The sequence below is a fragment of the Nannospalax galili genome, unplaced genomic scaffold, assembly GCF_000622305.1.
Source record: "Nannospalax galili isolate Female #2095 unplaced genomic scaffold, S.galili_v1.0 scaffold1354, whole genome shotgun sequence".
Lineage (NCBI taxonomy): Eukaryota > Metazoa > Chordata > Mammalia > Rodentia > Spalacidae > Nannospalax > Nannospalax galili.
In genome coordinates this window covers 1,410,811-1,425,767 of record NW_008335784.1, presented here as the reverse complement: position 1 = coordinate 1,425,767, position 14,957 = coordinate 1,410,811, and the positions used below count along the sequence as shown (strand labels likewise).

At 35.3% G+C, this 14,957-nt stretch overlaps 1 protein-coding gene across 4 annotated transcripts in view; it reads left to right on the top strand.

Annotated features, from left to right (window-relative positions):
- Positions 1–14,957, top strand: part of Nbea (neurobeachin) — a 715,145-nt gene that overhangs the window by 471,420 nt on the left and 228,768 nt on the right. For all 4 annotated transcript variants that reach the window (XM_029562257.1, XM_029562254.1, XM_029562256.1 and 1 more), the window contains one exon: positions 2,204–2,328. In XM_029562257.1, the coding sequence (XP_029418117.1) occupies positions 2,204–2,328 (125 nt within the window). The remainder of the gene's footprint in view (positions 1–2,203; positions 2,329–14,957) is intronic.

The following is a 14,957-nucleotide window of genomic DNA, read 5'->3' as shown; positions in this document are numbered from 1 at the left end:
TGTGACTATATAATTTTTTAAAGATTTTATTCATTTGGGGACTGAAGAGATGGCTCTGTGATTATAAGAGCACTGACCACTCTTGCAGAGAACTTGGGTTCAGTTCCTAGCACCCACATGGTGGCTAACAACCATCCTAGCTCCAGTTCCAGAAGATCCAACAGTCTCTTCTGACACCCACAAGCATTGTACAACATGAGTGCACTTACATGCATGCAGGCAATACACTCATAGACATAAAAGAAAAATAATAAATAAGGGCTGGAAAGATGGCTCAGAGGTTAAGAGCACTGGCTGTTCTTGCAGAAAGCTGGGTTCAAATCCCAGCACCCACATGGTGGCTAACAGCCATGCATAACTCCAATTCCAGGGAATCTGATGCCCACTTCTGACCTCCATGGTCATTGCATGGCATGGGTGCACTTATATACATGCAGGCCTAATGCTCATACAGAGAATAAGTAAATAAAACTATTTTAAAAAATAATAATAATAAAGACAAAACCCAGCATAGAACTGGGAACAGCGGACCCCAATCTTTGCTGAAAAAATATTGGCAACTGACTACTGCTGGGTGAGGAAAAGCTGATATTTCTAAAGTGAGAGACTCGGAATACACTGACTAAATCTCAGTAGATGAACTTGCACTGAGGAATGTCTGGGCCACTAACTTGACACAATAGGCCTTAAAACAAATGACAGAATGTATGAATTCCAGTGGGGGGTAGGCAGTGGGAGCCTGCCAGTGGGGACGGGGTATAAAGATGATTGAGATTGATTGAGATATTAAATATGAAATACACAAAAATTCATTAAAAACAAATTAAAATTATAAAATATTTTAAGATCTTTATTAATTTTTATATCGTATATGAGTGTGTGTGTGTGTGTGTGTGTGTGTGTGTGTGTGTGTGTGTGCGCGCGCGCGCGCGCGCGCACGCACACGCTGTGTGCTTGCCTGGTACCCACAGAGGCCTGAAGAGGCCATCAGATCCCCTGGAACTGGAATTACAGGTCTATGTGAGCTGTCATATGGGTGCTGAAAACTGAACCTGGGTCCTCTGCAAGAGCAACCAGTGCTCTTACTGCTGGGCCATCTCTCCGGCCACACACTATCGATTTTTTGAAGTTAAAAAATTAATTCATTCACTATTTGTTGGAAATACATACGTGCCAGGCATTGTGCCTCTAGAGGGACAAAGATGAGCAAACAAGTGCAGGTCCTCCCATCGTCAGCAGAGTGTTCTCCTGCAATGAGAAACAAACAAAACCTACTGTGAAAGCGTTCTGTATGCTTTTATGAATACTGTTACAAACATTAGAACGTCATCTTTTTTACTGTATTAGTCAAGTCACATGAACAGAAAACCTAGTTTTTCAAGCTGTGATATTTATCGTGTGTACTGAAGTTAAATTAAAAACAAAAGTTCATCATGAAGTGTTCCATTGGATATGCAGTGAACATATTTCAGCAGTTTCTGAAATACACTGTGGATAATAATTGGTTTAGCATGTAAAAGACAATGTTACCCAGTGACGACCATGGTTGTTGATGGTTTATATTAGCTAAAAGCTGTAAAATCATTTAAAGACTCTGTTAGCATTAGAATAATAATTTACCAAGACAATTACTGCACACTGGAATTTTTTGCAGCTCTAATTCAGTATTAATAATGGATAAAATTGCACTTTTCTCAGGTTGCTGTGGGCAGCAGGGAATTATTTCAATGAATATTTCAGCACATCATTTTAATCATTGCCCACCAAATCCAAGTGGGCAATATTTTATTCTTCTTAATTCAGTCTACTAAGGATCCGTGGTCATTAAATTGCAGACTGTTTGTAGTGAGGTCTGCTTTGTGATTTACAAGGCTTGCTATTAACAGTATAAAAGAAAGCAAACTATGCCATTAATACTTGTAATTTGATATTGTATTTGTTACTAAACTCCACCATGATTAATATTTGGTAGAAAAAAGAACATTGTGAAAAGAAAAACAGCTAAGTCTTTAAAATAGAAGAGTATCAAATATGAGAATGTTATTATTTTAAGTTCTTTTCATTTTTGATGGAAACCTTCACATAAACACAACCATTTTAATTTCTCAGTGATAGCAAAATTTCATTGTTATGGAACAAATTATTTTCTAAGTTTGACTTCTTGTTACTAATAATATGATTTCTTTTCTTTTCCCACATTTAGCCAGTTGCATGATTTCTGGCGTTTGGATTACTGGGAAGATGACCTTCGACGAAGGAGACGATTCGTTCGAAATGCCTTTGGCTCCACTCATGCTGAAGCACTGCTCAAGTCTGCAGTAGAATATGGTGAGTACGGATGCCCCGGGACAGAGCACAGACTGGGGTCGCCTGTCCTGGGGGCTGAAAAGGTAGCTTCTACAGTGGTATGTGACATGCACAGTGTTGTGAGCCATAAGTATTGTGCTCTGCTTTGCCCCTCAGCGTTGTATATGTTACATTTAACACAGTAGTTGTTATGTAAGATATGTGTAAGTGACTCAGCATACTTTTTCTCTACATAGTTGGCTATTACCAAACATCTCTTTCAGATACATATATATTTATTCATCATATACTGTGTATCTGTATATCCATATGTGCACACAGTAGTTGTTACGTAAGATATGTGTAAGTGACTCAGCATACTTTTTCTCTACATAGTTGACTATTACCAAACATCTCTTTCAGATACATATATATTTATTCATCATATACTGTGTATCTGTATATACATATGTGCACATGAATATTGACTATATAACTAAAGCAACTGTTCTATTAATAATACATAATATTTTATGATCTATTCTTACTCTGTTGTTTTTAAATACATACAATAGAATAAATAAAAATCTTGGGCTGAGGAGATGACTCAATCTGTAAATATCCTAGAAAGGATTTGAACCTAAAAGTAGGGCATTGCAGAACATATCTGTAACCCCAGTGCTGGAGGGGTAGAGAAAGGCAAATCCCCAAAGCCCACTGACCAGCCAGTCTAGGCAGTTGGTCAGTTCCAGATTTAGTGAGAGATCCTGTTTCTAAAGACAAGGTAGAAAGTGATCAAGGCCACGCCCATGGCCTCCACATGCATCCACATGCATGCACACACAGTCGCATACACTATACAAATATGCACATGCATATACCACACACAGTAAATAGATACGTAAAATATTGTTATTTGGCCACTTAATTACCCATTCTCCAGTGGATTATTACTGAAGTTTGGGAAAGAATGACACTCACCTTTCACAGTATCATCATCTATCATACTGCAGTAGAGCTACACCCCAAATTCTCTTATAAAAATTCAATAAAAAGTCGATATCAACATATTGTTATAGTTTAATAAAGTGCTACTTTAGATTGTCTGCCAATAAATTTCCTTAGTTTTATTTTTTCTGTTTACCCATTTTAAAATTTTTAAATTACATTTATTTATGGTTGTGTGTGTGTGCTCATGCTCATAGCCTACACGTGGAGGTAAGAGTCAGTCTTTTCTTTCATTATGTGGTCCTAGGGATCAAACCCAGGTTGTCAGGGTTGGTGACAAGCACCTTTCTTTACCCTCTGAGCCATCTCACTGGCCCGGTTTACCCATTTCGAATTGCTGTAGTAAGTTTAAATTTGATTGATTCTGTCAGGATTTTACAGGTCACATACTTAGGTAATGCTAATGATACTATCCACATAGTATTAAGTATTCACTTTTATTCCTGCACTTTTTTACTTTACTCATTTTAATTTATTTCAGAGTACTTAAGTGAACCATCTATTTATTTTGGCAAATATTTGTGTATCAGACCAGAGTTTATACCATGCAGTGACATTCTTGTTTGTAATGAGTTGAATATAATGAGATACAAAACATTATCAAATAAATAATGTACATGAGGATTTTATATGCAGCTATTATCCTAAGATAAAAATTATAAAGCAATTTATGCACTAAGTGTAAACATGAAAAAAAAGTTAGAATAAATCACAGTTGTTCTTACTGAAGGTGGTCTTTAATCCACTCTAATTAAGGATTTTAGCACCCTAAGGATTTGATGCCAACTTAAAATGAATTGTTACTTTTATGTTATGAACTTATAACACCTGAAATTAGAATCATCCACAGCTAATTTGTAATAGAAGATAGGCTAGGAAATACTTGAGATAGTTATGAAAACTTTAATTCTTATGGGCCATCTTCCACATTCTATGGGTTTCTTTAAAAGGGCTTTGTTAGGAAATTTTTTCTTTTGTTTCTCCTTAAAAATGGTATTCAATGTGTTTAATTTGTATCTTTTACCTTGACAATCACCGTGAGGTGGGTAAGTTATATTTTAGTCATATAGAAACTATTGTTAATAAATCTGAACTAAAAATAATAGTGATATTTTGAAATAGATGAAGCATGTTAGTAAATATTTTCTGTGTACTAGATGCATATTTTTTTAATATCTTTTCGTTTATGTATATGAGTACTTTGCTTACATATGTGTAAGTACACCACATGCATTCAGTGCCTGCAGAGGCCCGAAGAGGGTGCCAGGTCCTCTGGAATTGGAGTTATGGACAATTGTTAGCCTTCATGTGGGTGCTAGGAAATGAACCCAGGTCCTCTGCAAGGGCAGCTAGTGCTCTTAACCACTGAGCCATCTCTCTAGCCCCTGATAAATGCATTTTTAAAAAAAAATAAGTACTAAGTATTAATTTTAAATGCTAGGTGGTGAGCAGTATTCAGAACCTATTATCCCTCTGGAGTTAGGTTCTTTGATAAAGGAAGAGAGTTTTTATTTGACCCATATTAGGATTAAACATCCTATATGTGCCACAAAATTCTCAAAACAGCTACACAGTTGCTATGCTAGAGTTACACAGTGGTTATTCTCTAATGTAAAGATCATGGTGTGAAATATTAAAGATAATACCACTGTCTCCCTCCCTAAACAATTCTAGGGTATACCTCTTCTGGCCTTCAACAAGGTTCCCATATGTGACTTCAGAAACTTAGGGGAGAGAGTCAGAATTCCAGTCAGATATGGAACAAGTAACAAGGGAATGGAAAGTTTTCCAGGGAGTGATCACTACAGAGAAGTAGAGGGAGGAATTACAAACTACCAAGAGAAAAATGTAGGATCCCACCTTCTTGCAGCCTCGTAATCTGCCCTCTAACCTGTATATAGAGTACTTCTTCTGAAGAAACAGGAAACAACTGTCAGTAATCATTACAAAGCACTTCCTCCAATAAAAATAGATGCTGGGAAACTTAATTGAAAACAGATTTTGTTTTTAAAGAAAACTTTTGTATTCCAAACACCCATATAAAACCAAAAAGGAAAAACTGAAAAAGCATAAAATTCAACCCATTATTTGCATACCCTGCCATTAAAACACTGAGTGTGTTTATGTATGCTGATACCTGACAGGGTGTAGACCAATATCCAACTTTCAGCCTGCTTTGATGTTGGGTAGTCATAGGTTAAGGGTATCTTCATAGGACAGAGCTGCAAATTCTAAAAGTTTCTAAGACAAATTGAAATTCAGCTTACTCCTTCTTCATCATCAAATAATAACATCTACTTCCTTGTTTTATTTTGTTTTTTATTCTGTCTTGAGCTTAAGCTCTAAATGTATACAATCTCTATTGTAGATTTTGGTCAAAACTTTTTTTCATTCATCTATGTGATAGAAAAAGTGCTTTAAGAATCAAATAATGTTTAATGGATGTAACTTTCAGTATGAGTAGAAGACTTAGAATCAGTGATCAAAATATTCAGAATTTAAAAAAAAAAAACTTGTAACACAGGGAGGACCTCTGTAAATTTCTTACAACAATGAGTTATTCTTCGGTGACCAAAACTATCTCTGGTATCTGAACCATAGGTTGAGTTTGTCTATTAACATAGATCGTGTGTTTGAAGAATCTGAGCCTCCATTAATGTAATGGAAATGAAATGGATGTAGCAGACTTTATGTTTTAATAAAAAAAATTTGGAATCATTTGATTTTTCTTGATACCCTAAACCCAGCTATACAGTTTAGATTAAATTAGAGTTGAACTTCCATGTGGTAGGAAGGATCATTTAACCATAATTTAGATTTCATGGCGTTATTTTCAGACAATTTATCTGGAGCCTCAAATAAAAATGTTAGTTCTTATTTTAATGAGTAAACAGAATTGGGTCTAATTTCAAGGAAGTGAAGGACAATAATTTTCTTTCATACTTCCTTTGAAAATCTTTCCCTGGGATTTATTATTAAAACTTCTGGTTGACCTTTCTCAGTCAGGGAAAATACCCTTTCCAGTGATGGAGTTTTTCTTGCTTTTTAGTAGCACTAATGAGTTGAATAATTTATGAGGTTGTCATGTGCAAAAGACTTGGTAAGATTTGATACACTCTCAGTCTCTGGTGTTGGAGTGTGATTAATAAAAACCTAGAGGCATGTAATTTTTTCCTTGATGTTTAATGTGCTAATTTTACATGTACTGAATGTGTTATTTAGGTGTTTTCTAGTGGTAAAATCTCTTTCAAGTGAAAATTTAATTATCTGGAATTTTACAAACCATAGCAATGGAATTATGTAAGAAAGTATTTTATAACTCATACTCATCCTCAGATCTGCATGGTTCATACTTAAGGGCAAATTAGCTAATGGGGAAATGATTTGAAAAAAGAAAGTTTTGTAGCCTGTTATGTACTAAAGTAAAACCTAGACTAGTCATCTTCAGGTCCATTTAGTATGTGAAGACTCTGGCTGACAAAGAGTAGTGCAGATCTTAACTTTGGTTCTCCTTATTGACTTAATTATCATTTGGGCTTCTGGTTCCTTCTACAAAATTACAGTGGAACAATGTTTCATCAAAGCCTCAGATCACAAGTGCTTCCATGTCTGTGATCAAAGACATCATCTTAAATAGGTCTGATATGGCACTAAAGAGAGCAGGCTGCCTCAGCCTGAGGGAGGAAAAAAAGAAAAAAAAATCAAGCAAAGATGACAAAGTTAATCAGTCATTTCTTTGGCAATAAATAATAAGATATGCTGAGAACTACAAATGAGAAGATTCTTAGGTTCCTCAGAGATGTGCCTGCTTAACACCTGATTTATCTAAGCTTGTGAAGCCATCACAGTATGACCTTGATGAATAAAAAGCAGCTCCATAATGAAGTTGGAATTAAATTAGTTTTGATGGTATATGCATAGCTACTGTAATGCACTTGCAGTCATCAAGAAATAAGAAGAGAAAAAAAAATAAGAAGGCATTGAGTATTTTTAAAAACTAAGCGGCAATACAGTTGTTGAGAAAAAATATGAAATTTTCTGTCTTTATTCTTCCAAGAGTTTATAGTTATAACAATGGAGAAGAACATTTTGATTTACTTAATAACCTACTGCTTGTTTTATATAGACATTGATAAACCTCTTTATTGATGACCCTGAATAATTCTGTTTTAGTTGGTATATTATTAATTGGATCTCTATATTTGGAATGAAATTTGTGGCCTAAGTAGAATCCCAATAATTTATTGAAAAATTAATGATAAGGAAAAACCTAGAGCAATTACCTATCAGCTCTTCTTGATATCACTATCAGATGTTAATCTCCCACCCTTTTCTTCACCCTGTGGTTTTCATGGTCTCTTAAAATAATTTCTAAAGATTATGTAAGATAGATACATAAAAGCTACAAAATATGCTTATAACATCTATTTCACAGATATGTGGCATTTTTCATATCAAGAACTATTCTAACAAGCCACTTGTTCTTATGTTGAAGATTCAGACATATATGTAGACTTTAAGCAGATTCCAGAGTTAACTACGTTGAGCAAAAGAATTTATCGAATAGGGGCTGGAGAGATGGCTCAGTGGTTAAGAACACTGGTTGTTCTTGTAGAAGAGCCAGGTTCGAATCCCAGCACCCACATGGCAGCGAACAACGGTCTGTAACTCCAGTCCCAGGTGATCCAACAGCCTCTTCTGACCTCCGCAGGCATTGCATGACATGGGTGCACTTACCTATATACAGGCAATACACGCATACACATAAAATTAAAAAAATATATAAATAAAAAAATTTTTTAAAGAATTTATCGAATAGCTTCTACATGCCATGCATGTTCTCGGTGCTGTTTTGGGGAACTGAGCATTTCTGTAGCACATAGTTCCCTGTAGGTACTGACAGCTGAGGAAGAAGAGCGTACAGCACTCCATGCAGAAGACAGCTCCCACAGTGACATTACCACCAAAAACCCAGCCCCATGTGCATAGTAGTGGCATTAAAAATCCATAGTCTATCAAAAAGGCATTAACATTCAGCATCATGGCAGGCCGTCATTCATGCAGGTGCACATGGGAGACTGACCAGTCAGAAATGGCTTCAGTGAGAGTAATTATTTATAAATTGTCTCAAAAAAGGATTCTGCATTTGCCAGGTAAGTAGAGAAGCAAACACAGAGCTAATAAAAATTACCAATGTAGGGTACCTAACTGAATCACCTCAGTATTGTGTGTTGAGGACAAATCACTTTATATGGCTTTTAGAAAGTGTTTTAAGACTTTGGGTATGACTTAGTGGGAAAGAAAATAACTATCATGAGCAAGTCCCTGGGTTCAGTCTCCATCACAGGATAAAAATAATTTTTATTTTCAACGGTTCACATTGTCATATAAAATAAAAACCATTTAAGGACCCCAAAAATATATCTTTTGTGTATTCTGTTTGAAGCACCTATGTGCTTATTAAAACTCAATTGCTATTTTTTATATATCTCATGAGGCTTATGCACAGTATTTTTACCATCTCTTTCATCACTTTGGGTAACTGTGTCAAAGGACAAGTTTTCCAAAGACATGTCTACATGTCTGGTGTTTCCCAAGTTCTGAGATATGCTTGTTCTGTATTTCTACTTGGAGCATCAGAAGATCTTAAAGATAAAGCAGAGGTAAAATTATGTTAATGGACTTACTGTTATTTGGCAAATGACTTATCTTGCCTGTTTTAAACTAATGTCTGGTAATATTTACACATAATTGCAAATGTAATATATATGTGTATAGCACAATAAATATTTATATTGAGATGTATTGACAATGCTGAGAGCTCAATGAAGGTAATATGTTTGTGTGGAAATTGAAAACATGAACTGAAATCCCCCGAATCTGTGAGGAAGAGTAGACATGAGGGGAAAAGGCCCACACCACACAATGCAATGTATTTCACAATGGGAAAATGATACGAAAATGAGGCTGTGAACAGACAGAGCCATTAAAGCCATTGAAGGATTTGTGTTTGGGAAAAGACAAACCACAGAAATTAGGTGACCTGTTGATGGACTGATCAACCTAAAACTCAACCCAAATACCATCTTCCTGCATTGTATTGCTCTATATATGTATTTTTTTCAAGTTTTGAAATATGTTTGTACTGTATCAAAAGATCTTAAAGATAAAGCAGGTAAAGATAAAAATAAAGCAGAATTGCCCTAACTGCAAGGACATTGTGGAACAGTATTTGGTGACTCCCACAGCATATCACCCAAGAAGATGTTATACTACAGAATACCTTCATACCTTCATGGGCAATATATTCAAAAATCACTTAATATTTTTAATGTTTGTGGGTTTATTTCTTAATTTATTTCTATCTGCTTTATGAATTTTTATTTCTATTCATTATTTGCTTATTTTTATAGTACTGGGCTTGATACTAAGGGCCTCATGCATGCTAAGTAAGCGCTGTACCACTGAGCTACATCCCAGTGTTTTTTATTTCAAAAGTGCCTTTAAAATAGCCTACATCATCAGCATGCCTTCGTTATACCTTGTTTTAATAATAAAAGAGAAAGATATGTTAGTCGTCCATGTCTTCTTACTCTCCAAAGCACCTTCTACCCCTTTTCTCATAGCCCTAGGCTTTAAAACAAATTTCCCATGTTGTTTAAGAAAGTCTCTCCACTGTTTCCTTTCATGTTATTTAGTTCATCTTTATCTCTTTACAAGAATAGCCAGACTTCCCCATGTCCATTCTGCTACTCATCTGTCATCTACCCCTCTGGGCACATGTTTTAGCAGACTTCTTTCCTTTCCATCTTCCTTTCCCTTGCTGCCCCTCCCACCTCTTCCCTCCTTTCCTTTCCTTTGCTCTCTCCTTCAGGTTCTTTCCATTTTTCTAGGGGGAAAAAAAAACATTTAAAGAAAGGTAAATCGCCTGTTGTCCTTTGTGTACTAAGCCATTTGATGCACTCATTATGTGCTACTCTTTCTGGGAATATTTTATCACAGGGACAGATTCTGCAGTAAACTCAGAAATGAGTGATGCATTGATCCTCTTGTTGAGACAGGCCCAGACTAACCAAGTGTACTCTTTGTTTTTCCTCAAGTAAAATGTACCACATGACTTTTCACATAATGAAATCATGTTTTAAATAATTAAACACTACCCTAACCTTCATGGCTAATCAAAATTCTACTGAGGAATATCCATCCTAAAATGCAGACAGATTTGATATTTACCATCATGTATATTCTTAAATATATTTTAAATACATTTCATCAGATTTCCTTTAAGAAGCATAGAATGCAGTTTTCTACATTGAGTCTGTTAGATTGTGTTAACATTTCATACTTAAATAGTGCTTAAATATACCTAAATTCAATAACATTTTCTTGCACCTTTTTAATTGCATTTTTTCTATTTTAAAATGCTGCTTATGAATATCCCCTTTGTTGGTCTGCTCTAAGAAATATTGCTTACATATGAATATTTTGAATTAGGAATAAATGAAATTCTGTTTTTGCTGTCAGAATCCAATGTAAAAATGCAATGCATGCCTTTAAAGTCACTGTACTCTATTAGCAGGCCTGTCAATATAAAAAGTGCATTCCGTTTCCACCTCTTGCTCTAATAACCTGTGTTACTCTGAGGCAGTTCACATAATCAGAGTATATTGTCAGCTTCCTGGAGTTGGGGAAGCATGAAATGAAAATCACGTTAATATTGATCCAATTCTTTTACTTGCAAGTGTCCTTGATGTCCTTTTCCACTGAGCAATAACTGTTGGTGTTAGGTGGCCATTTTCTTCTCTCCTTCCTTAAATTCAGTCACTTGTTACAAGTATAACTCATCTGAATAAAAATTTAATGCTCAGAATAATTTCTGTGGACACTGAGCCTTAATTAATACCCAGATGCTAATGCTAAATATTTACTATGCCCATGAAACATAAGGGAGGTGCAGTTTAAAGCAAACAAAAGTCTGTACAAGTTCCTCTTTGGTAAGTGCTATACTGCATTGTTTGTGAAATAATGAAGTATCACCAAGTAATGACTCAGATCAGAGTGCCATTTCTGAATCAACTTCATTGTAAATGTCAATCTGACATCTCGATTTTTTAATTTTATGGAAGTATAGATAATATCTAATTTTTGTTACTCACACAATTCTGTGTCAACAGTAATAAACTGTAATGGGAAATTTGTTTAGATCCAATTCCTTTGTATTGAAATACCACAAATAAAAAAGGTGGAGTTTGAACGCTGACCATACAGCTTTCATATCTGATATGTTAAATTTTTCAGTAACTGCTTTGATTTTTACACAACGTTTGTTTGTTAACACAGAAGTTATATTTTTTTAATGTAAACAGACTGTTTCATTGTGGATGTTTGTTGCTTATAACTTTTTTTTTAATGTGTATGACTATATTGCCTGCATGTAAGTGAGTGCACCTGTGTCATGCAATGCCACGGAGGTCAGAAGAGGACTTCAGATTCCCCTGGAACTGGAATTAAGGATGGTTCATAGCCGCCATGTGGATGCTGGGAATCGAACCCGGGTCCTCTGCAAGAACAGTCAGTGCTCTTAACCATTGAGCCATCTCTGCAGCCCCATAACTATTTTAGATAGATGAAACATCCAATAGTGTAGAACATAGAATAACGTTTCAGATTTCTAGTCTTTCCTTTTAATGTAGTGTTGTGATTTTTTTAACTAATTTTTTTACCACTGTGATTTTCCTACTGAAAGTTCTGTTTTCCTTGTTTAAGTATTTTATTCATAAAATAATTTTCTCAGTTTAAAATAACCGCTTTATATCTTAAGGAAGGAAATAAATACATTCTCTGTGCTATGAAATCAAACTCTAAAAGTAAGTCTAGAATTTAAATTTCTTAAAAGAGAAATATTTACTTGATAGTAACCAATTGTGACAGCAGTGTATCCCACACATGTATCTGTGGCTTCTGTCTCACAAAGGCACTGAGGTCAGCATAAAAGGTCTTTGAGCAGTACATTTCTCCATATAATAAAAACATTCTTTCATCTTTTTGTTAAATGTTCAAAATTGTAAACTTTTCAGTAATAGACTGATTCCTACATATTATTGCATGAGATCGTGTCACCATACCTAATGTAATTAGTTGAAAGATATATTTATCTTGAAATCTTTTCCTTTTGGTAGAAGTTAAATAATATCGTTTAGAGTTACAAAAAGCACTGGTCTGTAAAGGCATTTGTTGCTCTGACTTGAATTTTAATGGGAAAAAGTAATCTTTATTTTAACATTTTCCAGAGTATTCATATCACTAATGCTTTTAAAAGAAAGTATTTAGTTTTGAAAATTAATGGTGGTATTTTATCTGACTTTCATTAGGTTAGTTTTTTTCAAAACACATTGAACAAGATTAAAATATTGTGAAATGGTATATATTGAAAAGAATTTATCTTTTGAAAAAGAATGCTCTCTTGTGAAGCTAATTTCCAGATGCTTAGAAACTTTAGGATTTCCCAAGTAGGCATTTAGACAAAATTAAAATTAAGTTAAATTTCTACTCATCCAACCTCCCTGCAAAGACCTCCTTCAAAAGATGAAAAAATTCTGTGTTAAACATGTTTTCACTGAAAAATCATAAGATCTTTCCCTTCAAATGTTGAGGATTTTAAATATTTATATTGCTAGCATGACTATGTATAAAACAGAAAAAATCCACTAAAGATGTTGATATTGTGCCAGGCCTGGTGTCCAGGCTGTAATCCCAGCTACACCAGAGCTGAGGTTGGGGCATTGCTAGTTGATGGCCTGCCTGTACTTCACCATGATTTCAAGACCAGCCTCAGAAATTTAGTGAGAACCTGTCTCCAGTTTTTTTGTTTTGTTGTTTTATTTTTATTTATCATTTTTATTTTATGTGTATGAGTGTATTGCCTGCATATATGTGAGTGCACCTGTGTCGTGCAATGCCGTGGGGGTCAGAAGAAGGCTTTGGATTCCCCTGGAACTGGAGTTAAGGACGGTTCATAGCCACCGTGTGGGTCCTGGGAATCAAACCTGGGTGTTTTTAATGTAAGAAAAGGGGCTAGGGATATAGCTCAATTTTAAAGTACTTGCTTAGAATGCATGAGGCCCCAGGCTAAAGGCTTAGACCCAATAATAATCATAATACTCATAATAATAACTAAGTTAAAAAACTAAGTTAATGCCTATGTAATTTATTTAATAATAATTTTAATGAATCAAATGGTTTGGGTGTAGGGTAATCCAGTGTAAGCTGTTTGCATTGTACTGCATTTCACAAGTCCTTCATAGTGCACATGCTACTGTTCTTCTGTCTTCAGAAATGTCCAGTCTAGTAACAGAGCTGGAAGCTCATCTTTCTTCATGGTGATCATGAACAGACAATTAGGAGAATATGATGGAAGGAAGTTTCACCCCCCAAACCCAAAGAAGCCATCACTAGTTGCATACCTAATGTTGGCTAGGCATACACTAGGACTTCAGATCATGCTTTATCTTACTTAGCTTTATGATCCTCAAATATTAGCCTACTTTCTTTGCTCCTTTTACATAAATCTTGTTCAACAATATTGTGAACAGTAAAGCATTGACTGTGTTCCTGTTCAGTTTCATTTTGTGTACTTAGTATACTCAATATTCTTGCTTTGGTCTTACTATACAGCCCTGGATGGCCTTGAACTCACAAAGATCCCCCTGCCCTTGCCTCCAGGGTACAGGATTAAAGGCGTACACCACCACACCAGTCCCACTCTCTCATCTTTGCAATTGTCACATGAGACTTGGGTTGGAAAATGATCATTTATTCTTCTTTCACAGTTTGAAAAATAAAGTCAAGAGATTGATTTGGGTTTTAAGAAAATGTTTATAATGGGTATTTAAAAAAAATAAAGAATGATAAATCAATCGCAAAGTCCAGTTTCCTCACTTACGAGAAAACCAAGAAGGACCAAGAAAAATAAGGTAAGCAAGGGTGTATAACATGATCGGTGGCTGTATTATAACTAGTATTTTCATGTGCTTTCTCAGCAAACATTTGTTGCCACTTTATTTGATGCTTGAGATGGAAATGAAATTCACTAAGAAGATGAAGCCGGGCATTGGTAGCAGAGGCAGGCAGATTTCTGTGCAGTCAAGGCCACTCTGGTCTATATAGTGAGTTCTAGGCCAGCTGGGGCTACAGGGAAACCCTGTCTCAAAAAGATCCAAAAAAAAAAAAAAAGAAGAAGAAGAAGAAGAAGAAGAAGAAGATGATGATGAAGATGTAGTTCAGGGCAGAGCACCTGCCTTGCATGTGAGAGGTTTCATCCCCAGTGCTTCACCAAAGGAAAACAGTAACATAAATTCCACTAAAAAATCTTAAAACGTTTCCAAATAAGTAATGATAATATACTACAACCTGTATCTAAGAAAACAGCTTTATAATATCAGACAAAGCAGAAACTCAAGAGAAAGTACATGTGTGAGACTTAAAGGTTTGAGACAGTGTGGCAGAGCTGAGGACCAAAGAATTCAGCTCTTGGGGAAGATGAAGTATAAAGAGGCCAAATCAGTAAAAGAGAGATAGATATTACAGGAGCTAAATCAGGAGCCTCAGGCACATTTAAATTGTATGGACAAGATTGAAAATGTATTGTTATGTAGTTGATAGTC